Source organism: Salmo salar, chromosome ssa22, assembly GCF_905237065.1.
Source record: "Salmo salar chromosome ssa22, Ssal_v3.1, whole genome shotgun sequence".
Classification (NCBI taxonomy): Eukaryota; Metazoa; Chordata; class Actinopteri; order Salmoniformes; family Salmonidae; genus Salmo; species Salmo salar.
The window spans coordinates 16,718,517-16,746,257 of NC_059463.1; the positions used below are offsets into that span (position 1 = coordinate 16,718,517).

A 27,741-nucleotide genomic window follows, 5' to 3' on the forward strand; every position below is an offset into this window, starting at 1 on the left:
TGACTAGCATTCCCACCGAACACTGCCGGTGAATTTACTAAATTACTCACGATAAACGTTCCCAAAAAGCATAACAATTATTTTAAGAATTATAGATACAGAACTCCTCTATGCACTCGATATGTCCGATTTTAAAATAGCTTTACGGTGAAAGCACATTCTGCAATATTCTCAGTAGATAGCCCGACATCACAGGGCTAGCTATTTAGACACCCAGCAAGTTTAGCACTCATCAAAGTCAGATTTACTATAAGAAAAATGTTATTACCTTTGCTGTCTTCGTCAGAATGCACTCCCAGGACTTCTACTTCAATAACAAATGTTGGTTTGGTCCAAAATAATTCATCGTTATATCCAAACAGCGGCGTTTTGTTCGTGCGTTCAAGACACTATCCGAAAGGGTAAATAAGGGTTACGAGCAGGGCGCAATTCGTGACAAAAAAATTCTAAATATTCCATTACCGTACTTCAAAGCATGTCAACCGCTGTTTAAAATCAATTTTTATGCCATTTTTCTCGTAAAAAAGCGATAATATTCCGACCGGGAATCTGCATTTAGGTAAACAGACGAAAAAAAATAAAGCATTCGGTCGACTCGGGCACGCGCCTAAGCCCACAGTACTCTGAGCGGCCAATTGCCAAACGCGATAATGTGTTTCAGCCTGCCTCGATATCGTTCAGCTTTTTCCCGGGCTCTGAGAGCCTATGGGAGCCGTAGGAAGTGTCACGTTAGAGCAAAGATCCTAAATCTTCAATAAAAACAGCCTAGATGAAACACATCTTGTCAGACAGGCCACTTCCTGCATGGAATCTTCTCAGGTTTTGGCCTGCCATATGAGTTCTGTTATACTCACAGACACCATTCAAACAGTTTTAGAAACTTTAGGGTGTTTTCTATCCAAAGCCAATAATTATATGCATATTCTAGTTACTGGGCAGGAGTAGTAACCAGATTAAATCGGGTACGTTTTTTATCCGGCTGTGTCAATACTGCCCCCTAGCCCTAACAGGTTAACGTCCCAATTTCATTCACACCCCGAATTAGCAGTGTGTAATTCAGACTATACCATGTCCCCTTTAGTGTATGTTAGAGTTAGGGGCCCCCAGAACACACAGCATATCAATGGATCTGCAATGAACACAATGGAGCAAACAGTTTAAGTAAACCAAGATGATGTATGTATGTATGGATGGCAGGTGTAGGCTTATGGCCATTTATTACATTTAGAGTGATGTTTGATTAAAGTTCTAACACCTAGCCACTAGGCTTGGGCAGTATGCAGGTTGTCATACCGACCTTGTTCTATCCTGGGATATTCAGTAATACCGGCACTGAACACAAGGGGTGCTATTTTAAGCAATGCTAAGCAATGCAATCCCATAGCGAATGCTAGCTAAATGCTAACGAAGGCATGAAAACATTTTATAAAGTCTTTGACAAACTATTTCCAGGACAGACATCCCAGCTCATAAAGGTATACAAGTATCTCAAAAATGCTACTCAAAGTTTGCTGCATGCACAAAACAAATATTGGGTTTTGATCAAGGAGGGAATTCTCTGCTGTTGTTACCAAGAGGAGCTTGATTGCGAGATGCTAACCACTTAGCTAGCTAGCTAAGAAGTTAGTAAACCAAATGGATAACTGCACAGCATTTAGCGCATTTTAGACAGTTAACTTAATAGTTCTAAGATATCAAACAGTGAGGGACTCACAAGGCTCTGGTCTCTCGTGGTTGTGTGCTTGTAAACTAACTACATGTGACTGGGGACTACCGATAAGCTTCAAAATGTAAAATAATGTGACAGGTGAAATGAAGAACACGATCTGCTTTATCTCCTAACATATTGCACAAGTTGACTGCAGGTATGTACTAAAAAGTAGCTACAAATATTCAAATGTATAAAAAAAATAAACTTCAAAGTAGTAGTTTAAATGGTATTGAAAAACTATCCTGTGGCCATTTCCAAATATCCCTGTATACGGCATACCATTGAAGCCTACTAGCCACACATTTTCTGAATTAGGAATAGGATACAGAGTATTGGGTCACCATTGTACTGGACAGACACAGGGAGGAACCCACATCCAGGCTTGAGAGAACAATCAGAGGGAGAGGAGAGTGCACATGTTTCAGATGACATAGAACAGCCCTGCACCTGTCACACACATTCTTTGCTTCTATTGTTTTTCAACTCTAATTCCAACCGTCCCACCAGTTCTCCTCATTGGCAACACAATAAATGGGAGGATTAAAACCTGGTGCTTCATTACATCTGTAGGCCTAACAGCAATGTGCTTTATATCAGGCCCTGAAGGCTGCATACTGTCTGCCCCTTTAGAATGTGAATGGGTTTATTTGCCATGCCATTGATTCTACTGTAGTGCTAAGAAGCCTGTTAAACTTCTTCCCCACTGCAGGAGAGCCCTGAGGATATAGGTAATTGTGGTGAGGAGATTAATGAAGTATGAGATCTGTCCCAAGCCTTTGGGGCGTAGGGTTTCCCTTGTGGGACCGGGAAAGGAGCTCATGCGATGGTGACATTAATGGAGTCGTGAAGTCCTCAGACTAGGAAGCATTCGGTCGAATGTCTCTGGGCTATGGACCGTTTGTGGTCGTATAGGTGTGCTTCAATAGTTTCTGAAAGAAGGTTCTGGTGTCTTTCTTTCTGAAGTAGCCTACATCAGCATGACAGAACCATTGCTGATCACTTCTCCAAAAGGTTGTCACACACACACACACACACACACACACACACACACACACACACACCCCCCCCAGCAGTTGTTCATGTTCATTCCTCACACATCCTGCTCCAACACTGGGGTAATTCTTTATGGAGGATATGTCAGGCATGATCAAGCTGGCCTTGTGTTAAGAGATCAAATAAAGCACAGGAGCAGTGGTGGCAAAAAAGTACCCAATTGTTATACTTGAGTAAAAATAACTCTGGACGGTTCTGACTTAGAATATGTGGCCAACTATAAATACCTTGGTGTCTGGCTAGACTGTAAACTCTCCTTCCAGACTCATATTAAGCGTCTCCTAACCAAAATTAAATCTAGAATCGGCTTCCTATTTCGCAACAAGCCTCCTTCACTCATGCTGCCAAACAAACACTCGTAAAACTGACTATCCTACCAATCCTTGACTTCGGTAATGTCATTTACAAAATAGTCTCCAACACTCTACTCAGAAAATTGGATGTAGTCTATCCCAGTGCCACTGCGACCTGTATGCTCTCGTTGGCTGGTTCTCGCTACATATTCGTTGCCAAACCCACTGGCTCCAGGTCATCTATAAGTCTTTGCTAGGTAAAGCGCAGCCTTATCTCAGATCACTGGCCACCATAGCAGCACCCACCCGTAGCACGCGCTCCAGCAGGTATATTTCCCTGGTCATCCCCAAATCCAACACCCCTTTGGCTGCCTTTCCTTCCAGTTCTTTGCTGCCAATGACTGGAACGAATTGCAAAAATCACTGAAGTTGGAGACATATCTCCCTCACTAACTTTAAGCATCAGCTGTCAGAGCAGCTTACTGACTGCTGCAGCTGTACACAGACATATGTAAATAGCCCATCCAACCAACTACCTACCTCATCCCCATATTTGTTTTTCTGCTCTTTTGCACACCAGTATTTCTACTTCCACATCACTCCAGTGTAAATTGATAAAAATTGTAATTACTTCGCCACTATGGCCTATTTATTGCCTCACCTCCTTACTTCATTTGCACACACTGTATACAGATTTCTATTTTGTTATTGACTGTACGTTCGTTTATGTGTAACTCTGTTGTTTTTGTTGCACTGCTTTGCTTTATCTTGGCTAGGTCGCAGTTGTAACTGAGAACTTGTTCTCAACTGGCCTACCTGGTTAAATAAAATAAATACCTTAATCGACAATGACTCAAGTAAACGCCACCCAGTAAAATACTACTTGAGTAAAAGTCTAAAAGTATTTGCTTTTAAATATACTTAAGTATCAAAAGTAAATGTAATTACTAAAATATACTTAAGTATCAAAAGTAAAAGTATAAATCGTTTCAAATTCCTTATATTAACCTGTTTAGGATAGGGGGCAGTATTTTCTCGGCCGGATAAAAAACGTACCCGATTTAATCTGGTTATTACTCCTGCCCAGAAACTAGAATATGCATATAATTAGTCGATTTGGATAGAAAACACCCTAAAGTTTCTAAAACTGTTTGAATGGTGTCTGTGAGTATAACAGAACTCATTTGGCAGGCCAAAACCTGAGAAGATTCTATATGGGAAGTGCCCTGTCTGACCATTTCTTGGCCTTCTGTAACCTCTTTATCGAAAATACAGGATCTCTGCTGTAATGTGACATTTTCTAAGGCTCCCATTGGCTCTCAGAAGGCGCCAGAACGTAGAATGATAACTCCGCAGTCTCTGAGCGAAAAACAGTAGGGGTTTTGAAGAGTGCTCCTTCTGAGAACAATGACACTGGCACGCTTCGAAGTACGGTAATGGAATATTTTGACATTTTTTGTCACGATACGCACCGGCGCGTCACCCTTCGGATAGCGTCTTGAACGCAAGAACAAAAACGCAGCTATTTGGATATAACTATGGATTATTTGGAACCAAAACAACATTGGGGGTTGAAGTAGAAGTCCTGGGAGTGCATTCTGACGAAGAACAGCAAAAGTAATCCAATTTTTCTTATAGTAAATCTGAGTTTGGTGAGTGCCAAACTTGGTGGGTGTCAAAATAGCTAGCCGTGATATCTACTCAGAATATTGCAAAATGTGCTTTCACCGAAAAGCTATTTTAAAATCGGACACCGCGATTGCATAAAGGAGTTCTGTATCTATAATTCTTAAAATAATTATGTTTTTTGTGAACGTTTATCGTGAGTAATTTAGTCAATTCACCGGAAGTTTTCGGTGGGTATGCTAGTTCTGAACGTCACATGCTAATGTAAAAAGCTGGTTTTTGATATAAATATGAACCTGATTGAACAAAACATGCATGTATTGTATAACATAATGTCCTAGGAGTGTCATCTGATGAAGATCAAAGGTTAGTGCTACATTTAGCTGTGGTTTTGGTTTTTGTGACATATATGCTAGCTTGAAAAATGTGTGTGATTATTTCTGGCTGGGTACTCTCCTGACATAATCTAATGTTTTGCTTTCGTTGTAAAGCCTTTTTGAAATCGGACAATGTGGTTAGATAAAGGAGTCTTGTCTTTAAAATGGTGTAAAATAGTCATATGTTTGAAAAATGGAAGTTTTTGCATTTGAGGTATTTGTAATTCGCGCCACGCTCTACCATTGGATATTGGTGAGGCGTTCCGCTAGCGGAACATCTAGATGTAAGAGGTTTTAAGCAAACCAGATGGCAGGATAGTTTATTTTTATTTTTTTACATGTACCAATAGCCAGGGGCACACTAACACTCAGACATAATTTACAAACAAAGCATTTGTGTTTAGTCAGTCCGCCGGATCAGATGCAGTTGTCAAAAATATAAATAGTAAAGTACAGATACCCCCAAAAAATGACTAAAGTAGTAGTTTCAAGTATTTTTACTTATGTACATTACACCACTGCACAGGAGACAGGCAGGCAGGGAGGGCAGGTTGCCAAGGAGGGGCAGACAGGTAAAGCACTTTAAGCCCCAGCCAGCAGCCCTGCGGCCACATTCTGCCTGGCTAGCAGGGAGAGGACAGGAGCCTGTACTATACATGCTACCACCCTGCAGGGTCACCTCCACAAGGGTCATGATGACTGGGTAGCCCCAGCATAAAATGCACAAATTCCTTGGTGAGGGAATATAAACGCCTGTTTGCTATTAAGTGACCTTTATCACTCTAGTATCACCTGTGAGTGACACTGCACACCTCCAAACCTGACTGCCTGGGAACCACAAGGTGTGTCATAATTGGAGCTGGGTTATGTCTGTTCCAAATCAATGGTACAGCTCAAAGTTGACATTCCGCAACTTGCTTTTTGCCCTCTACATAATAGCTGTCAGTTCATCTTCAGAAGTGTAGAAAGGGAAATTCCCTGTGTCTCTGCACCAAAACAATTAGGAAATTAAATATATATATATATATATATTATTTTATCAACAGTTCGAGAATATCATAACTTGTGTCGTAACTTGTTTGTCTTCTGAGAGGTTTCTAGTGTTACATAAACCCAGAGGGTCTCTGTGAAAGAATAAAAACCTGAGCCATGAGTCAATCATATGCATTACAATGTGTATGCATGCAGTGCACCCTATGCTAATGCCTGATGGCCATGGACAATGGGCTCTATTGTCAGATCAGCAACCAGACTTCATTCAACTAGAACTCTCTCTATTACCATTCCCACAGGGGCCGCCAGCCAATCATAGCCCTCCATCGGAGTCCAGTGGGTGGAGCTTGGGACATGTTTAGGAGATTTGGGGTGAACTCCATCAACAGCTGCGATAATCCAAAATATGAACAGTTTGCACTTCTCCTGCCCTGGGATTAAGACTACATTTTAGAGTTGACAAGGTGGCCCTTGAAAATTGATTGATTTTCCAACTTACAGTTTTACATTACCAGATAGGATATACTCTTTCCCAAACCATACAAGGGTCCCACTCTCAACCCAATGCCCCTGCAACAAACTCGCTCTGTGTGCGAGTCAAGATTAAACAAGACCTTCCTATTGGTTTAGATGTGGAATATTTGAATGTTGGCAGGCCACCTTCACAGGCTTACTTTGGGCCTCGCCTCCAAAATAACTAAGAAACAGTGCTCTATGGTGGCTGTATGGAGGCTTTTGTCTTGGTCAGCGCCCACCATCCCTCTCTTCCTACCACTAAAGTAATGCTGGGAACTTCCGGCCCCTCGTAGCCCAGCAGGACAGGCCCAGTGACTGTTTCTCTGAGACATGAGACAGCAGCAGGGTCAAACCACAATAAATCCTCTTTTATAGGGGGCAAGCCTGACCAACAACAGCCCCCTTTACCCCCTACAGGCCTCCTCTATTTCTCCTCCCCTCCTCAAACAAATGAGCATTATCAGGTCAGACGGCCTCTGGACAAGATTGAGCATGTGGGACATAGAGACAGAGTACAGGGTGTTTACAAAATACACGACTCAATGTCAGTCAATACCAGGAATAATGGGGTCACTTGTCCAAACAAATATGGAGAGAAATGAACCGATTAGGATGCAACTCTGATTAATGTTTGTTATTTCTTTGTCCATTCTTTATCATCAGATTATCTGAGGTGAAATGTAACAAATGAGGACATAAACCAACATTTAGGGCTGAGATTATTAAAAAAGCCCATAAAGGAGTTAACCTCAGCCATCTGCTTGGACAATAGTCCAACAACACCCTTTCCATTCAATGTTCTTGTTTAACTATGTAGTTGGACAGTCTCTGTATGTAACTGCATTTTGAGTTGCGCCTGCCGCCTCTGTTCCCCATCTCCTGCCAACAACCCCAGTGTCTAAACCAGGGCCGAGTTACGGGCTGAGAGGGGGGGTCAGAGGTGGCCAAGTGAGCCACACAGGAAAGAGGCATCCGTTTGGGTGATTTCCCCCCCCCCCGAGGAAATGGGCTGCTGATGGCAGGCAGGCAGGTTCTGGATCATCTTGAGATGCTGTAGCCTTCCTCAAAATAGTCAGAAGTAAACTAAGATAGATTTCTTGAGTTGTTTTTTATTTTAACGTTTTTGCTGAGGAGATGTTAGTTGCAGAATTTTATTTCAAAATAAGATGTTTGGAGCAGTATTTCTCAAGTGAAAAAATGTGCATGAAAACGAGTCGTCTACCATTGAATGACAACACTTCATTGAAGAATCCCTACTGTTGATCAATGACCGACGAAGGGGCGTAGACTTCGCCCCCGAACTTCGGCTTGCTTCGAGAAAATGCTTTGTGTGCACGAACAGCCGGGGAAAAAAACCTTGCCGAAAACCAAAACAAACAAAATGTTACAAAATTAAGTCATAATATATGCACAAACTGTTCTGAACTGTTTCGGATGGGAAGCATGCGGACAACTTAACACACAGACTAGTTATGCTGTTAACGTTTGCACTGGGACTCCAGGAATGAGACAGCCAGGAAGGATAATGTCCTCTCTAGGGGACCAGGGTGGAGAATTGGATTAACATATTTCTAATCACCACAGAATTAAAGAGGGCTGGGAATGGAATGAGCTGCTCCAATCCCACATGAAGACATCCTCCAACACGTGTAACAATAGGAAACAACTCTTAGTGCCTGACGACTCAGTGATGATCTCAAACTTCATTTTATTACCTAAAAACCTAAGGATGCAGGTGAAGGTCTGGTCTCTCTAAATCATGACCATCTGTAACTTTTGGACTGGTAGTCCAATGTAACCCTAATGCAAGGAACATGAGCACTTAAAACACTAAACCATGTTTACTACTGCGGAGGTCAGAAAGTTAAGCCAGTCCTTTAGCTCTGTCTAAGAAGGATTCCAAATGTCAGAGGTTGGACTGAGGACGGGGCACACAAATTTGGATAGAGAAAAATAGAGCTCCATCACCTTGGTAAAAGCCAAAGAGAATCACAGAGGGGTGAATGAGTGTTAATGAATTATCACGTTCTTTCATCCTAACGTCTTAACCAATCTCTACAGAAAATGAGCAATCAGCACCGCAGAACAACGAGACATAATACATCGCACTAGCCCTCAACGGCCCAATCCAACACATCCATCATCAAAGCCATTGGTTGTGTGACGGAGATCCTGCCTTCACATTGTCATGTTTGTCTCAAAAGGCCTGGCTGGCTGGTTTGCACTGGGGTAACCTTGCTAGAGGAATGCAGTGTCCTGTCCTCCTTTGTCTGTAGACCATTGTGAGTCTACAGAGTAAACAGAGGGACAACATCCTATTGTGAGGCGTCTCAGGAGCTCACAATCATATCCTACTCTGACCCGCTAAAAGTATTTAGACATTTAAAAAGTAAAAAAGTAAGGTTAATTAGCTAGACTATATTTAGGCCGTCTCCAACAAGAATGCTTTTTAATAAGGGAGTTTTTCAGTCCATCCCAATGTGAGTTGTTTTTGGAACTATGTTTAGCTCAGAAAGAGCAGACAGTGAGGCAAACTGGTTTTGTGTTAAACTTTCCTCTGTTCCAAGACGCAGGTTCTTGCCATTCTGCTAGCACACTCCTGGGATTTGTTACAATAAACTAGGACTGGGCAATATACCATATCTAACGATATACGGGTGTTGATGTTTCAATTTGAATTTGCCTTCTATAAAAAGGTATTTGAATGTTTGGTTTATTAAAATGTGATAAGCCGTGTGTAACGTCCATTTTTCTAGTTTACTTTGTTACTTGAGTCATCTCTCGCTGCCGCTTTCCACACAGACCTAGCCCAGCCCCTTGTCACTCAAGGAGCGCATGTGTTGTTCCTTGACCATAAGACACTTCCATTCAGTCTGCATGGTTAATGCAGCACATGCAACAATGTTGATGACAACGATGCTATTTTCACTTTGCTTCTTAACCTGTTGGGGGCAGTATTGACACGGCCGGATAAAAAAACGTACCCGATTTAATCTGGTTACTACTCCTGCCCAGTAACTAGAATATGCATATAATTATTGGCTTTGGATAGAAAACACCCTAAAGTTTCTAAAACTGTTTGAATGGTGTCTGAGTATAACAGAACTCATATGGCAGGCAAAAACCTGAGAAGATTCTGAACAGGAAGTGGCCTGTCTGACAAGTTGTTGTTCATCTTGGCTCTTTTTATTGAAGACTGAGGATCTTTGCTGTAACGTGACACTTCCTACAGCTCCCATAGGCTCTCAGAGCCTGGGAAAAAGCTGAATGATATCGAGGCAGCCTCTGGCTGAAACACATTATCGCGTTTGGCAAGTGGCTGATCAGAGGACAATGGGCTTAGGCGCGTTTATTTTCTTTCCTCTTTTTTACCTAAACGCAGATTCCCGGTCGGAATATTAATCGCTTTTTTACGAGAAAAATGGCATAAAAATTGATTTTAAACAGCGGTTGACATGCTTCGAAGTACGGTAATGGAATATTTAGACATTTTTTGTCACGAAATGCGCCATGCTCGTCACCCTTATTTACACTTCGGATAGTGTCTTGAACGCACGAACAAAACACCGCTATTTGGATATAACAATGGATTATTTGGGACCAAACCAACATTTGTTATTGAAGTAGAAGTCCTGGGAGTGCATTCTGACGAAGAACAGCAAAGGTAATAACATTTTTCTTACAGTAAATCTGACTTTGGTGAGTGCTAAACTTGCTGGGTGTCTAAATAGCTAGCCCTGTGATGCCGGGCTATCTACTGAGAATATTCCAGAATGTGCTTTCACCAAAAAGCTATTTTAAAATCGGACACCTCGATTGCACAAAGGAGTTCTGTATCTATAATTCTTAAAATAATTGTTATGTTTTTTGTGAACGTTTATCGTGAGTAATTTAGTAAATTCACCGGCAGTGTTCGGTGGGAATGCTAGTCACATGCTAGTCACATGCTAATGTAAAAAGCTAATGATATAAATATGAACTTGATTGAACAAAACATGCATGTATTGTATAACATAATGTCCTAGGGTTGTCATCTGATGAAGATCATCAAAGGTTAGTGCTGCATTTAGCTGTGGTTTGGGTTTATGTGACATTATATGCTAACTTGAAAAATGGGTGTCTGATTATTTCTGGCTGGGTACTCTGCTGACATAATCTAATGTTTTGCTTTCGTTGTAAAGCCTTTTTGAAATCGGACACTGTGGATAGATTAACGAGAGTCTTGTCTTTAAAATGGTGTAAAATAGTCATATGTTTGAAAAATTTACGTTTTTGCATTTGAGGTATTTGAATATCGCGCCACGGGATTACACTGGCTGTTGAGTAGGTGGGACGCAAGCGTCCCACCTAGCCCATAGAGGTTAATATAAATCCACTAGCATTCTATAATTACACTATTCATGCGTTTCTTACATCTGCAAACAGCTAGTTTATATTTTCTTAGCAAGTTAGATTATTCTTAGCTAATTGTTAGCCACTAATGCTAAATCGCTAGCTAATAAATGTACTGAGTAAAAGCAAATGTAATTAGCTATAGAGCTTGATAATACCAGTGATTGTGTAGACCTAAATCAGCATGTTGTTTGTGCAACAGTATCTTCAAATCAAAGAGAAATACGTTCGCTACATGAAGTAGCTATGCGAAAACATTTAAGGTAGCCGAAGATTATACGGTCCCCTAGGAAACACTTATCAACACTTTGGTTCCTACCCTTTCACAATAACTCGTCCCTGGCCTTTTTCATTCTTTGTCATATCAAACACTGTATTCAAAAGTTCCCACTATTATATACTAACTAGAATTAGAATAATCCTTCCATTTCCATGATTCAAACAGTTCACCCAAGTGTTTTGCTCTAAATCACAAGTCAAATGGCAATTGCAACATTTTGCATCAACAGGGCTTTTCTGACACCTACTTCTTTACATATGGGCATTTCCATCGAAAAGGACCCATGAGCATCAACATGTGATGTTCATAGGAGCATATCAATTGGTTGTCAAATTAAAGCTAAGAGTCTATATTTGGGGAAATGAAGGCATTTTTACATGTATTTATTTTAAATGTTCAATCTTAAAAATTAGGCATAAGAAAGGCTTTGATTTCTGGATAAACAGATGGAAAAGGGGTCTTAGAAAACATTTACCAGCAAAAGTCTTAAAAAGTATTAGAACTACATTAAAACACAATGTTGACATAAAGACCTATGCCAGCTAATAAACACTTATATTTTGTTTTGGAGAAATTGTTGCCTCGTGCTTTGTAATTCCATTACCAAAAACCCACAAGATATTTTCTAATGAAATTATGGAAAGTTCACAGAAATAAAAATGTATGGTAGATCTATCAATTTGTTATAGTGATTTTACTGATATAAATGTTTAGCTTCAAATTTTGATAAACTATTAGTTCTTCACATTTTAGGTGCAGCAATGTACACATGGAGGTAGGCCTACGTGTGAATTCCAAAATGCAAATTGCGGGAAAATACCATTCTAAAATGAACACCACACATGCAAGCAGTTTCATGGACAGAGATGGAAATATCTATTAGAAAGAGGGGGGATTTAAAGACGCATCAACTATCATGGGTTGTTAATATGATTAGGATCATGCATTTGGGTGATAGACAATGAAATAAAGTTGAAAGAAAACCAATAGAACAGGAGAACGCATAATGAGCAAGTCATTATAAAAATACTATTAGCCTTTTGCACAGTACAGCTTGAGTTGGCTTGACTGTGAAAGACCAATATGGGATTTATCATTTTAAATCATTCAGTGTGTATGTCACTGTTTCTCATAGAATTTTTCACACAGGGCGCCTTTCCTTCGTCGGGCAGGCCATTAGATTTTTTTGGCCACAATTAAAGTATACCCACTTCTCCAGGCACCACTACCTAGATCAATAACCAAGAGATTTTTTTTTTAACTCAAGGTGCCATGTCATAGCTGACACCCCATTCTTTCTGCAGATATCTTATATTAATCTTAATTCAAAGAAGACATTTTGGAAAACGTGGTCGCATAAAAACCTGAGGGAGACTGCTTGAATTCCATTACCAAAGTTTGCATCTATACAGTTTTGTTTTTACAAAATGTTTTTTTTTTTTTACGTCGCTCTGCCATTTCCGGGTTGCAAAATGTTGAATAGTTTGCCTATTTTCCATTTGTGAGAAAACAAGAAAGTATACTGTAGAGAATCATTGTACCATCTAAACCACTGAAATATATTTTCTATAACCAAAGACATTGAATTTTCAGCTGTTTGAAGCTGGTTTACAAAAAAGTAAAAACGCAAAAACTAAACTTAGGAACGGGAAGCATAGAAATTGCATACACAGAACAAATATACCACTTGCATTCAATTAGAATTACAGATATATAACTCACATTTCTATGTGAATTTGGTTGGGTCGCCCAAAAACATACATATTGCAGTCAAATTGTAATTCCGTTACTGTGGAATTGCCCATATTACTTAGTTTCAGTTTCAAAAGTCTCCAGGAGTCAGTGGACATCCCTGTGACGCTTATGTTTGAAGTTTTACATTTTATTAGTCATATGTACGGGATACAGATGGTATACACTGCCCAACGTAATGCTTACTTGCAGGTTACTTCTTGACAATGCAACAATAAGAAAAAATAAACTATATAAATACAAACATAAAGTAAATGGCTCAGTAGAATAGAATAAACTTTTTAGCATAAGTATAATACAAGAAGACAAAATGTATTTACACATGTTTTGGGGAAGGGGGGATTGGGGGCAAGTGATAAATTGTGCAGTATTTAGCAATGTGTATCGATGGGGGGATTTATCCTCTTGTACAATGTGTGATAGATCGAGTGGGACGGATTGAAAAGTGAGTGTGTATGCAGAACCCAACACCACACAGATGCTCCCCATCTCACGCTGTCACCAATACCCGAACGTTGGATAGGAACACCAGCTGCACACAGAGAGGTAAAATAGTGCTGCATTGTGAGATGTATACTCCCTAGTACTCCAGACCATATATATGGCATCTTTTGCAAACAGCATGCTACTGAGGACCTTGGAGTGACTCATATGTCTGATGGTTACACCACCAGCGAGGGAATGAAAGTCATCAAAAGAGTGTTGAATGTCCCCTTGAACCACTCTAAACGGAGACATCAAGGCTGTTGAGACTGCAGGGGTTGGCTAAACACATTATCGCAGAAATGCTTGCTTTAAACCGGTGACACTCAATAACACATTCAAATCCATTTACACAGTTTAATTTATGTTCATCAATAATTCACTTTTTGGGAAGTAAAAAAATGGAGTACATTCACATAAGACTTTCTTTGAGCTTGTGGCGAAGACTTATTTCCATTGAACCATCTGTTTCATAAAACAAAATCAAAGCAGAAGAGAGGCTAAAGGGTTTTAATGAGCAACTTCACATCTGTCTTAAGGCATAGAGACAGATGTTGGAGAATATTAATGTGTGAATAAACCAAGTCAATCTAACTGCACCAGCCATCTTAACCTACATGAGTGAAACAGCAGTGCAACAAATGGGATACGGAACATTTGTCTTCCGCCTTGGTTATTGGTCTGTTAACCACACTAAAGAGCCAGTAAAGCCAATTTGCGAATCAGTTAAAGATGAATCATACTGGGAACTGACAATTAAAGGAAACTCAAAAGGCAAACTAAATATTCCCAAAAAGGATACAGCGTCTATGGGAAATACTTCCTTAATAGACAACAATTTCAATCATGCTTTGATGTTGGGTGAATAGGTTGACTTAAAAATGTCTTTAACAAGATTAATGGCTAATAATTGTCTCTATAGGATACTGAAATATGTTATTCATATCAGTTATAGCTCTCAAACAACCACCAGATAACATGGGGTAAACTTTTTGGTGACTAGTATTCTAAATGATTATCTGAATATCTTTCAGCATTAACCTGTATAAACAGGACAACAGACATACACTATAATAAAAGTTAGGTCCATAACCTTGCAATATCACTTCCCTCCACCATTCCTCATCTTCACACGGATATTGGATAAGACAGTACACACTTTAAATTAAAATGTAAAATGTTGAAGATCCTAGGCTACATTGAAACAATCGTAGTTTATCCGTCTGTTAAGTAAATTACACTTAAGTGTGGTTAGTCGGTGCTCGAAATTCAAAATAGTCCGCCAAACAAATCCTGCGGTGCTGGTTGAGTTAAAGTTAGTTCTGTTATCAATGTTGCCCGTTAGGTTTAATTTCCCATATAATTTATCTTACCTTATCCCGGACATTTTCTTCACATTGTAAACATTGCGTTGCCTTGGTCTTGAAATTATAATGTAATGTTGACTTATTCTTGTTAATTTTCCCACCGCGTTGGACGGTCTGAACAAGAGACAGTTCTCCCGTAGTGATTTAGATATGGAGTCTCCGCCTCTGCACGTGAGTCATACGATGGGGGTCACCCCCGGAGTCCGAGTCCAGGACGCACTCACGCGCTTCCCGCTCGTCCCGCTATTGCCATAAGGCTACCTCTGACGGGACATTCGACACAATTCTAAGCCTACTCTTGGTCCAATGTTGATGCTTTAGATTTATGTCTCATTTTCAGGTCTTTAATATTGAAGTTTTTGAGAGTCCTAAATACATTTGCCCCCCCACATGGGAATTTAAAGTGTAGGCGTTCCTAAAGGCTTAACATTAGAAACAGGCCACTAGCTGTTGGTTCTGCGGGGATGGGCAACTGGCAGCCCGCCAACCCTTTTTGCGTGTGTGTCACAGAATGTTGGTGGCACCTTCATTGGAGAGGACGGCTCGTGGTAATGGCTGGAGCGGAATCGGTGGAATGGTATGAAACACATCAAACACATGGTTTCCATGTGTTTGATGCCATTCCAGAAGTTCAGTTCCAGACATTATTATGAGCAGTCGTCCTCTCAGCAGCCTCCACTGGTGTGTGTGGGGGGGTTATTGTAGAATTGCCCAAAATTAACACTAAAACTTGAAAAAGTGCGTGAAATTAGTTATAAAATTGCAACCTTTTCTCATGGCAAAATGTGTAGAATTTCAGCAAACTAGCTTTATAACAGAGACATGTTTTCTACATCCCTTGACAAAATGTGTAGAAATTATCTGAGGCCCCTCATGATGAGTTCAGATTTTTTTAGGCCCCCACCCACATCAAAGTTGCACATCCCTGTTCTAGTGTCTATCCTTGATTAGGATCTCACAGTCAAAGAGTGAACTGGATGGAAGACACGGGTCAGCAACAAGAAAGCAAACAGAGACACCTGCTGGTTGAGTTTCTTAGCACAAAATGTTCTCACTCGTCTATCATCCTGAGCCCACTAATGTATAGCTGCAGCAGTGACAACAACAGAGAGGTGACCAATACACAGCAGGGTTAAAGGTTAAAGTAGTAAACAGACATGAGGGCAATCAACACTTTATTCACAATCAGAACTGTGCTATGGGAGTCTCACTGCTAAGAAACAAAGAACTCTAAAAATGAGGGCAATAAATGAATATGCATGTCAAGATGCATTACATCGTTGTGTAACTTGTTTACTCTTGTGTACAACAGAGTCATTTTACTGGGACTTCTTTTCACAGTGAATATTTTCTAAATGCTTTCTCATCTTAAATAAGTATTTTCAAACTACAGTGGGGTTTGACAGAGCAGAGGAGAAATTCAGAGAGATGTCCAGACAGGACAAATGGACAAATACAGAGCTAGCACAATTCATCAGGCTACGTTCTTTCTAAAAGGTAATATGTATCAACTCATATCAAACACGAAAGAGAGGTCTGCCTATTTTTCTGTATTATAAAAAATATTTATACAATATTTAAACATTTATATTAATTGCACAACATACAATCAAATACATACTGTACAGCAAGTCTTTATTTTTCGCAATGTTATCATAGCACCATGTATAGCAAGCTGAACAAACTAACCTGATTGGATCTAGCAGGTGGCATTAGCAATACAAAGGAGTAAAATGGCATCCACTATTGAAATGTGCTGGTGTGAAGATGTTTGTTTGGTAGTCTCGTCTGTACCATTGTCTAGGAGGGTGGGGTAGTGGTTAGAGAAGTCCCATGCTGGTTTGAAGTGAACTAGGGGGGATAAGCAAGGTGGTGATGTGATGTGTCTTTCATATCCTGACCAGCTCCATCCCCATACAGTCTGGTGTGTTGTCGTCCTCACTTATGTATCATATCCTTGGGGAGGGGGGGGGGGGGTGATGTCATTGCATGACATTGCATGACATCAATGTTAATATAATGTATATTGAAAAATAATGGAGTAAATGTCCTGGGGAACCATTCTGTAGCCATAACACAAACAAAAAGAAATGAGAGGTTTCCGGAGTGGTATACTACAAAGCAGGTTCAACTTTGATAAAGTTGTTCACTTCAAACCAGGATGGGACTTCTCTAACCACTACCCCACCCTCCTAGACAATGGTACAGACGAGACTACCAAACAAACATCGTCACACCCACAGAATGCGTACATTTCATTGGTGGATGTCATTTTAAAGTTGATTTTCTGGTTCATTAAGAAAGCTAAACATAGATATGTGTTTATGGATAAGTCAATTAGACCATACATATGTCAAGCTTATCTTTCTAAAAAGTAATAAGCTATTTCAGAATATTCAGGCAAGTTAGCCGGCTAACTCCTTTACACTGCTTTGTAGCATACCCCTCAGGCATACCAGCGTGTTCTGGACAGTACCTTTCATGCTGTGCAGTGAGGCGAAAGCTTGACTTGATGTTATTGCCTGACATCATACTCCCACGGGGTGATGATTTAACCCAGATGTGCCACAATGCCATACGGGATGATACATTTCAGGTTGTGGCAGCAGAATTGACATTAAACTAATCTCGGTACCCAATGTTAAGGCGGTTACGAGAGACTAATATTAAACACGCCTCACATTCACTGTTCACTGTTGGAAGTCAAAGTATAGGTTCGAAGTGTATCCCCACTCAACTGATCAGTCTCCAACTCAGTTTGGCGGTATTGACAACTGGTGTGATGGGAGATGAGAGGTGAGGACATTCCTGTGCGAGTGAATGAGTGTGTGTGTGTGTGTGAGAGAGAAAGAGAGAAGACAGGAGAGGTTATAGTTTTCATTTTCTTGGATGTTTCAGTATTTGCTTTGCTGGGTGATGATCTGAGCATCTGTGGCAGCTAATGTTGGATCAGCATCGTCCTCCATAAACTCCTACAATAATGGTAGATCAAATTACATTCCCATGAAGTCTGTACAAAGTCCTCAGGTTCTCCAGTAGTTCTGGTCCTCCTCTATTGGCAGACTGCAATGTGGTGGGTTGTGGGACAGGTTGTTAACCAACCCATCCTTCCCAAATCTGCCCTCTGTATAAACAACACATAGATGGAGATCTATTAGTGTTTCAATAGTATAAATTGCTGATAATCGTAGTTCCAGCAACTCTAATAAAAAAAAACTAGAAGACGACTATGACAAGAAATGACCAGAAAATACCAAAGACAAAGGACACCTCATCAGTACAACACCACTGACTTTGAAAAGTGGGTCTATCTAAGCCTTAAGGGCATGACATTGAAATGCAGGTAAGTATTAGTTACATGAAAAGCTTCAAACGAGAAGGTTGAAAAGCATGCTGCTGGGCCATCTGACAAAGCAAGATAATCTGGATGAAGAGGGGGAGGTTGGCTGAATTTAGAGGAACAGATGGGTTATGACAAACTCACAGGGATTTGGAAGAGGGCTTCTTCACTTTTGGCCTCTTTCGACGATGAACTGGCCTGAAGAATGTACAGCGTGGACACACACACGCACGTGCGGGGGAAACACACACACAAACAGCGGAAACAAGCAATTAGGATTCATTGCAACATGAGGAACAGAAGCTGCTACAGTATCATGCTTGCGTTTTAGAATTCACCTTGTGCTAAATAGTTGTTAATTAATAGAATCAACAATGTGACATTTTGTGCAATCCCTATGAAGTACCTCAGAGACTTTATAATCTGCTTAAAAGAAGTGTTCCATTATATTATTTACCCAATGCAGGAAATGCAGGAAAATGTTCAATAAGACACCAAAGGACAAAAAGACATAAAGCCTGAAATATTACAGTACCTGTATTCACTTAAAGAGTTTCTGTCTTTACCACCTGAAATAGAGACCATGTTATTAAAGAACTGAAGTAGCAGTGGTTTGTATGTATGTATGTATGTATGTATGTATGTATGTATGTATGTATGTATGTATGTATGTATGTATGTATGTATGTATGTATGTATGTATGTATGTATGTATGTATGTATGTATGTATGTATGTACAGTACCAGTCAAAAGTTTGGACACACCAACTCATTCAGGGTTTTTCCTTATTTTTTACTATTTTCTACATTGCAGAATAATAGTGAAGACATCAACACTATGAAATAACACATATGGAATCATGTAGTAACCAAAAAAAGTGTTAAACAAATCAAAATATATTTTAGATTTTAGATTCCTCAAAGTAGCCACCCTTTGCCTTGGTGACAGCTTTGCACACTCTTGGCATTCTCTCAACAAGCGTCATGAGGTATTCACCTGGAATGCATTTCAATTAACAGGTGTGCCTTGTTAAAAGTTAATTTGTGGAATTTCTTCCCTTCTTAATGCGTTTGAGCCAGTCAGTTGTGTTGTGACAAGGTAGAGGTGGTATACAGAAGATAGTCCTATTTGGTAAAAGACCAAGTCCATATTATGGCAAGAACAGCTCAAATAAGCAAAGAGAAATGACAGTCTATCATTACTTTAAGACATGAAGGTCAGTCAGTGCAGTCCCAAAAACCATCAAGCGCTATGATGAAACTGGCTCTCATGAGGACCACCACAGGAAAGGCCCAGAAGACCCAGAGTTACCTCTGCTGCAGAAGATAAGTTCATTAGACTTAACAGCTTCAGAAATTGCAGCCCATATAAATGCTTCACAGAGTTCAAGTAACAGACACATCTCAACATCAACTGTTCAGAGGAGACTGCGTGAACCAGGCCTTCATGGTCGAATTGCTGCAAAGAAATCACTACTAAAGGACATCAATAAGAAGAAGATTTGCTTGGGCCAAGAAACACGAACACTGGACATTAGACCGGTGGAAATCTGTCGTTTGATCTGATGGTTTGAGATTTTTGGTTCCAACCGGCATGTCTTTGTGAGATGCAGAGTAGGGGAACAGATGATCTCTGCATGTGTGGTTCCCACCGTGAAGCATGGAGGGGGAGGTGTGATGGTGTGGGGGTGCTTTGCTGGTGACACTGTCAGTGATTTGTTTTTCAACAGGACAATGACCAAACACCTCCAGGCTGTGTAAGGGCTTTTTGACCAAGAAGGAGAGTGATGGAGTGCTGCATCAGATGACCTGGCCTCCACAATCACCCGACCTCAACCCAATTGAGATGGTTTGGGATGAGTTGGACCGCAGAGTGAAAGAAAAGCAGCCAAGAAGTGCTCAGCATGTGTGGGAACTCCTTCAAGACTTTTGGGAAAGCATTCCAGGTGAAGCGAGAATGCCAAGATTGTGCAACGCTGTCATTAAGGCAAAGGGTGGCTACTTCGAAAAATCTCAAATCTCAAATATATTTTGATTTGTTTAACCCTTTCACGTGTGAGTTCCAAATATCTCTAACGGTCGCCCCAGCGTGAGTTTTTTTATGCACGTGATGTTCGAACGTTCTCTCCATTCCAGGATGTGATTGTTACATAAACAACAACACTGAATGGCTCAGAGTGGGAGTGAGAGGTTACCGTGATTGACTGCCTAAACGCGCAATTTGTATCAATAAATCACTGTCAGAAAATGTTTTGTGTGGTATTATTGATATCTTTACTATTTTATTTACGTTTTTCAATTACCCGTGATAAATCATGCGTTCCGATTTTTGCATAAATTGTAAAGGGCGCATAGTATGTGTGTAAAATAATGTTTTGAAGGTTGTACTGATTATGATGAGCTAAGCTAATTACAGCTTTGTGTATGGAGCCATGTTTGTTGACATACAATGCATTCTGGGTTTCACTTGATCGTCTGTCGGACCAAAGATGCTATAACAAAATGAGGTGAGTAAGGGTTCACTCATTTTTTGAGAACTTTTTTTTGAATGTGGGATGTGAATGATGGTAGACCACACCCCTTCAACAACTCATCTTGTCTTCTCTTATTATCTTCGGTTTCTGTGAGTTAAAAAAGCATGGCTGCGCGCTGAAACTAATCGTCGGATTACTTTCGATTTCTAGAAAGTGTTTTACTCAATTATTTTGATCAACGGTGAGCTCACCCGTGATGTGATTAATTGTACTTAGTAATTGCTATTAGCTAATTCATAGTGTAGTTTATGTCAGCCGATAGTTAGAAAATATGACCGCTTGTGTTGCGTCAATCTTTCCTCAGCGCTAGGACAAATGTAGCCTACATTTTTCCGGTTAGGATGATTGTGTTATGCTATAGATACTTCTGTGAATATCTGAACATTGCATCCAAAAATAAACTGCTCACATTCTGGACATAACTTTGTAAGGACTGTGTTTGTGTAAATAGTTTCTGAAAAAAGTGTGGCCAGCTCAAATGTTGATTGTTGCGTCATTCGAAACTGGCCGTTCTAAATGAGTGTTCTAAATGAGTGTTCTAATCACACGGGGTGTGATCATACGCTTCAGGGACCACTGTAGAACGATCACACCCCGTGTGATTGTACGTGTGAAAGGGTTAACACTTTTTTGGTTACTACATGATTCCATATGTGTTTCATAGTTTTGATGCCTTCATTATTATTATACATTGTAGAAAATAGTAAAAATAAAGAAAAACCCTTGAATGAGTAGGTGTGTCCAAACTTTTAACTGGTTCTGTATGTGTGTGTGTGTCTTTCTGACTCACCTGTCTCTGGATTGCATTGCTTGTGGCCTTTGCAGCTCCGCAGTTCCATAAGTTGCTGGTGCATCTGGTTGAGGGCAGTGCGGTCCAGGGTGCTAACCCCGTTTATCAACTACAGTCGAACAAATTAACAGAGGACAGGATGTGTTACCAAACACTGTAAAAAATCACAATAGGAGGCTACAGCTCATTTGCGAGATTTAAGAGAGAGAGAGAGAGAGAGAGAGAGAGAGAGAGAGAGAGAGAGAGAGAGAGAGAGAGAGGGAGATACCTGGTATGGGTCAGTGTTCAGATCGAAGTACTCTATGAAACCTGTGGCGAACTCGCAGAATATGAAGTTGTGCGTGTCGTTGATGGTCCTGAGGCACCAGTAAGTGTTGTTGTTGGCGCTGGTACAAGCACAGAATGGACCCACTGGCAGGGGATGGAAAGAGACAGCGGTAGTTATTCAAACAAGATACATGGCCAGTTTTAACGCACCTACTTCATCTTATTTTTGGATCCTTACAAGTAATCATTCAATATATAATTTTGTGGCAGTGATGTAGCAGAGTGGTAAAAATTCAGGAATCCCATGTCTCTTTACTTTTACTCTAAATGTTACTACTGTTCTGAGTTTGATTTAGTCTGCATTCTGCCGTTCCATACTTGTCCAGAAGGGGGCAGTCTGCCAGTGCTGGTTGTCGTGGGTGAAGCAGGTGAGACCAGGCATGCTGCAGGTGTCGTTGTTGCGGAGCCTCTTGAGCAGTTTACGGAGCTTCTTCCTGCGTTTCTGCTCCTTCATCAGCCACTGCTTCTTCTGCTTAGAGGGCATTTTGCTGAGGACACACCACAAGAGGACATATAAAGAGAGATACACTGATGTCCCTCCCTCTCTCCCTCACACACACACGAACACATGCAGATACACACCACCATCTCACAATCATTACTTGAGTGAGTGAATGCGGCTTGCGTCGAGTCTGAACATCCCTTTGTTCTTGGACAGGTAACTGGGGGTGTTACACTGGCACTCTTCAGGCCGAACGTTCTTCAGGTGACCTTTGACCTCACGCAAGTTCTTTATTTTCGTCTGCAGGGTTTCAATCTGCGCACAGCACATACAAAACAGTTAACCCCCGCAATGACAAGAAAGGCTACAGATCAGCCTGGTCAGATTGAGGATCAACTAGAGCAGTACCTCGTGCTCGATGTGGAGCTTATGGTCTTTCCAGGCCTGGAGGGATTTGTAGAGTCCTCCATCACACCTGACTGTGTCATTCATCAGGATGGAGCACCTGTGGGGAAAACACACACCAGCTACTGTATCAGCACCTTTACCTGACAACTGCATTTACCACAGTTTACAGCAGTTAGCACTTTTTTTACAGCACCCTCTCAACTGAGAATGAATTACTGTAAAGCTAGTGTGCTTCACAAGAACATAAAGATTAATCATACTACTACTCAAAGACCCACTAACATGGAAACTCAACACACATATTCATAGATATTCACACGCACGCACGCACGCACACACACACACAAAAAAAAACACACACACACACACACACACACACACACACACACACACACACACACACACACACACACACACCTGTAGGTGACTTTAAGAGCAGCAGGTGGTGAAAGGCTGTTGCTGGTTGTAGGTCTGGCTGTAACTCCCATTCCACTGAACTCCTCATCGTCGTTCTCCTGCAGGACCGCTCCTCTCCTCCTCTCCCCAGGCCTGCTGGTATTCCGGAGGCCCACGGGCCTGTAGCCCTCTTCCAGGTCCACAGCATAAAGGTCTCCATCCAGCTCAAAGGGAATGGACCGGGCCCAACGGTTCCTAGTCAGACTCTTAGTGGACTTTACCTCTGATGGGGTTACAAGAGTTATTCCTTTCAATGTTATTATTACAAAGGTATTGCAACGCCAACAACCCAAGAGAGAGAGGGTGTTAAAGTATATAGCATTTGTCACTGTTTTTAAATGACGAACAGGAAGTCACTTAAAACTTAAATTGTATTATGTCTCATTTCAATAAAAATAAAATATTTTTGTAAAGTTTTCTAATCTGCCACTGCAGGACAGCAAACACTTGTCCTATAATTTGCAAGCACAATTTATAAGTCTTTGATAAATGGTAAATCTATAAGTCACTGAAAGGACTACTCACTCTTCTTGGTAAGCAGTCTCTTCCTCTTCAGGGGTGTAATTCTGAGGCCTAGGGGGCCACAGTCACAGCTGTCTCCAGCGTTGGAGACGTGTCCAACCCACTGCTGGGACCCACTGCTGGCCATCAGAGCCTGCATACGTGGGGCATAGAGACTGGCCATGCCCTTACACTTATACAGCCTCAACTTACCAGACGGGTCCTCCAGACACTGCCACTTCTACACACATAGAGAAGGGAAAGGGGGGTGAGAGATTTAGCTACATTTCTCCCTCCTTTTTCAGAGAGGGGAAAATGGGGAGAGAGATTTAGCTATATTTCTGCTAATGTATAAGTGTTTGTGTTTGTGCCTGTGGGTATTGTACGGAACTCTTACCTGTCCTGGCTGTTCACAGGAGCTCTGGTACTCTGCCTTCTGACACAGGTCTTTGACCCGCTGGTATTTGGGGAGGAAATTCTCCTCCTGGGCCACCTCCTTCCCATCAGCCTTCTTGTGGAGCAGCTTCCTGTGTGAACAGGATGGACTCAGATGAGAGTAATAGAACATAGACTAAACATACATAAAACTTTGATCACATGGCTGTGGGGGATTATCCCTTTAATTGCACTTGATTAACCCTCCTGTTGTGTTTGTTTCATTTTAATTCATTCTGTGTTCCCGGTCCAATACGACTGCCCCATTATAGCTGATTATAAATCCATAATAATACATATATTATCACCTAATGTTGTTTTAGATCTTTTTATCAACTTAAGTTCTTGTGAACATTACACATTTTGAACTTCTATTTGCTATTTATGGCCTGTAGGCCTGTTGACCTGCGCTCATACAACTCATTTTTGAGTAAAAAAAGCATAATGTATGAATTATTTTGACTATAACACATACAAAGTTTAACAAAGACCCTCTCCTCCTCACCAGTGTCATGATCAAAGAGATGATCAAGAGCCTCACGTGCATTATATCGTTGGGTCATTGTGTTGCCACAGAATTAATTGTGAGCAAGGCCTTAAAAAAGCTTTGTATACCAGAGCTGCAAAACAAGTTCTATATATTATTGAAACAATGTTGTGATTGTCTGTGAGAATGCCAACAGGTGTGGTGGCCGTGGGGGAAAGATTCCATTGGGGAAAGGTTCCTGTGAAGGTTGCAATGGAAGCCACGAAGGGGAGTGAGGTGTGTGTGTGTGTGTGTGTGTGTGTGTGTGTGTGTGTGTGTGTGTGTGTGTGTGTGTGTGTGTGTGTGTGTGTGTGTGTGTGTGTGTGTGTGTGTGTGTGTGTGTGTGTGTGTGTGTGTGTGCTCAAACACACATGCATGTGGGGTTCTGGGAGAGGATGTGTGTCCATCTGATGAATGGGCATGTGCCTGAACTAAATTTTATACACTAATTGTAGCCATTAATTTCTAATGACCGGACATTTTTGACCAGGAACACCACAGGTGTACAAAAATAAAGCACACAAAATGTAAGGAAAATCAACAAAATGTATTTTGTGTGTTCAGATGCCCTGTGTGGACAAAGTCATGGAACCTTATGACAATCAGATTAAATTAACTACATTTTTCAGAGAGAAAACTTGGAAATCGGTCCAATTTGACCGGAACACAGCAGGAGGGTTAATGACTCAATTATGAATATAACATACTGACCCGCGCTCTACCAGGAAGGAGTCCCTCCACATCTTCCCCTTCTTGTTCACCTGGAACCTGCAACAAAAGCAAGATATTTCAGGTCATCCTGAAGCGACATGGAGTGTCCATTGTATTCAAGTTCAAACCATGCAAATGAAGTTGCGACCCTCTGTACCTGTTGACAGGTTTGTCTGTGTCCAGGAGTTTGAGGATGGACTTGCCGTCCATATCGGAGGGAACATCGGCTCCGGCCATGTCCAACAGTGTGGGAGCCAGGTCAATGTTCAGCACCACATGAGGGTTACTGCAGGAGGACACAAGAGCAGGTGGGGGAGAGAGATGAGTGCTGCGTAAGAGATATTATCAAGAGAGTAGTAGTAACAGTGAGATAAGAGCCAAAAGATAACCATTTCCATTGAAACATATCCTAAACAAGGTACTGTACAAAGCTTCAAAGTTGCACTCACATGGCTCCTGCCTCCACGTTGGGACCTCGTATGTAGAAGGGCACCCGGATGTCAAACTCGTAGGGCATGGACTTGCCCTTGACCAGGCCGTACTGACCAATGTGGTAGCCGTGGTCTGATGTATAAACAATGTAGGTGTTGTCCAACTCACCTGTCTCCACCAGCATGTTGTACACCTGAGGAGGAGGACACAGTGAGACAGGTAGTCAGGTAGATTTAGTTGAGCATGAGAGACTATTTTCTGTCTGTCTGTCTGTCTGTCTGTCTGTCTGTCTGTCTGTCTGTCTGTCTGTCTGTCTGTCTGTCTGTCTGTCTGTCTGTCTGTCTGTCTGTCTGTCTGTCTGTCTGTCTGTCTGTCTAGCTGTCTGTCTGTCTGTCTGTCTGTCTGTCTGTCTGTCTGCCTAGCTATCTGTCTGTCTGTCTGTCTGCTCTGTCTGCCTGTCTGCCTAGCTATCTGTCTGCCTGTCTGCCTGTCTACCTGTCTGACCCACCTTGTCCACACAGTCGTCCACAGACAGCAGGGTCTGCATCCTCCGGCGCTGCAGCATGTTGGTGAACTGCATGTGGACGGGTTTCATGGGGCCTGTGTAGCGCAGGATCCAGTGCTTGTCTGGGTTAGGAGCGTAGTTGTAGCTCGGGGTTCTGAGAAAGGGATGGAGGGAAACGAGTGTGAAGATGAAGCCAGTAAAGGGGGGAAATAATCTCAGAAGGAGAAAGCACCTGCACACATACTTAGTTCTCGACACAATTTATCTTCATTGACGTGTCTGTTTTTCCTGCCATGGAACTGACTTTTTTACCAAGCACATGAGACAGAGGAGTGCTTACTGGTCTGATATTTTCACCAGTATGTCTCCAGAAATCCCAGAGGAGCTTTAAGCTGAAATCTGTAGTTGTTGAAACTTCCATGTTTGTTTACAATATTAGAACAACAAAGAAGTTACTTCAACCAACGAACACTGTTCACTGCACGCGCAATAGAACAGTAGAATATGTACTCCAAATTTTTCTTTACCATGATGCTGGATGCTCCTTTCCTCTGTTTCATCAACAAAACAAATACTTTATTTTAAAGGCGGTGGGGTGAAGAGTGGTTCTGTTTCCCCCTTTACGGAAAGAATTTTAGAGATCACATTCTATAGAGGTGACATATCTTTTGTATTAACACTGAATAGTATTGTGGTAAGGAACATTGTGATAGTTCTCACAGTATTCATAGAAGAGTGTTTAATATGCATAGCTGTATAGTCTAAATTTGAAATTCTGGTGTGAAGGAAGCATTGTTACATTGCATTGCATTGTATTGCATATTGTATTGCATTGCATTGCATATTGTATTGCATTGTATTGCATATTGTATTGCATATTGTATTGCATTGAGTTGCATTGTCATGTGAATTCCAATAGAAATCGGATTATACAAAGCTGTGGTTGGTTTCATGATGTATGGGTTGGAACCAAAATCATTTTCCAATCGTTCTGTTCCAAACAAAATCAATATTTTTCTCGTTCAGTTCCAGTTTTCCAACCACCATAATAAAGTTTTGAACCGGTTCGAACCCCAACAAATAACGGTTCATGTAGTTCATTTCGTCAATTTTTCAACACGTCAAATCAACATCGTTTTTACATTTAGCTAATTTACTTACTCCACAATTAGCACGGATAGAGCAGCTTGCTAGTGAAAGGGTAAGCTAGTTGTTTACATGTTTGATGGACAGATAAGTGCAGGCGTGAGATGCAACTGAAATTTCACGGTAGAGAGAGAGCTATAGAGAGGGGTGAACATGGAGGGGGCTTGGCATGAAGCGGGGACTTGTGTGTTCCGGGTGCTGTTTCCGATCCTCAAAAAAGGTTGTTATTTTCCCTGAACTGGTTCCAACCGCTGTGTTGTTTTACGATTGGCATATACACCAATAGGCTCTCACAGTGCTTGCAAATGGCTCCAACTACACCTTTGGAACTATTCTCATAACTTA

The 27,741-nt window shown here is 41.2% G+C and overlaps 2 protein-coding genes across 6 annotated transcripts in view; both read right to left on the minus strand.

Moving 5' to 3' along the window:
• Positions 1-15,279, minus strand: part of LOC106582900 (rho GTPase-activating protein 39) — a 59,762-nt gene extending 44,483 nt beyond the window's left edge. For all 3 annotated transcript variants that reach the window (XM_045705573.1, XM_014166493.2, XM_014166492.2), the window contains exon 1: positions 14,850-15,279. In XM_045705573.1, coding sequence (XP_045561529.1) covers positions 14,850-14,863 — 14 coding nt within the window. In that variant the 5' untranslated portion in view covers positions 14,864-15,279. The remainder of the gene's footprint in view (positions 1-14,849) is intronic.
• A 722-nt stretch (positions 15,280-16,001) lies between these two features.
• The window catches only part of LOC106582903 (extracellular sulfatase Sulf-2), a 61,236-nt gene continuing 49,496 nt past the window's right edge, over positions 16,002-27,741 (minus strand). For all 3 annotated transcript variants that reach the window (XM_014166504.2, XM_014166501.2, XM_014166502.2), the window contains 15 exons: positions 26,254-26,404; positions 25,763-25,938; positions 25,471-25,599; positions 25,314-25,370; positions 24,039-24,168; positions 23,666-23,882; positions 23,102-23,363; positions 22,685-22,781; positions 22,437-22,591; positions 22,153-22,322; positions 21,776-21,918; positions 21,508-21,616; positions 18,719-18,752; positions 18,328-18,381; positions 16,002-17,967 (listed from right to left, as the gene is read on the minus strand). In XM_014166504.2, coding sequence (XP_014021979.2) covers positions 17,937-17,967; positions 18,328-18,381; positions 18,719-18,752; positions 21,508-21,616; positions 21,776-21,918; positions 22,153-22,322; positions 22,437-22,591; positions 22,685-22,781; positions 23,102-23,363; positions 23,666-23,882; positions 24,039-24,168; positions 25,314-25,370; positions 25,471-25,599; positions 25,763-25,938; positions 26,254-26,404 — 1,915 coding nt within the window. In that variant the 3' untranslated portion in view covers positions 16,002-17,936. The remainder of the gene's footprint in view (positions 17,968-18,327; positions 18,382-18,718; positions 18,753-21,507; positions 21,617-21,775; positions 21,919-22,152; positions 22,323-22,436; positions 22,592-22,684; positions 22,782-23,101; positions 23,364-23,665; positions 23,883-24,038; positions 24,169-25,313; positions 25,371-25,470; positions 25,600-25,762; positions 25,939-26,253; positions 26,405-27,741) is intronic.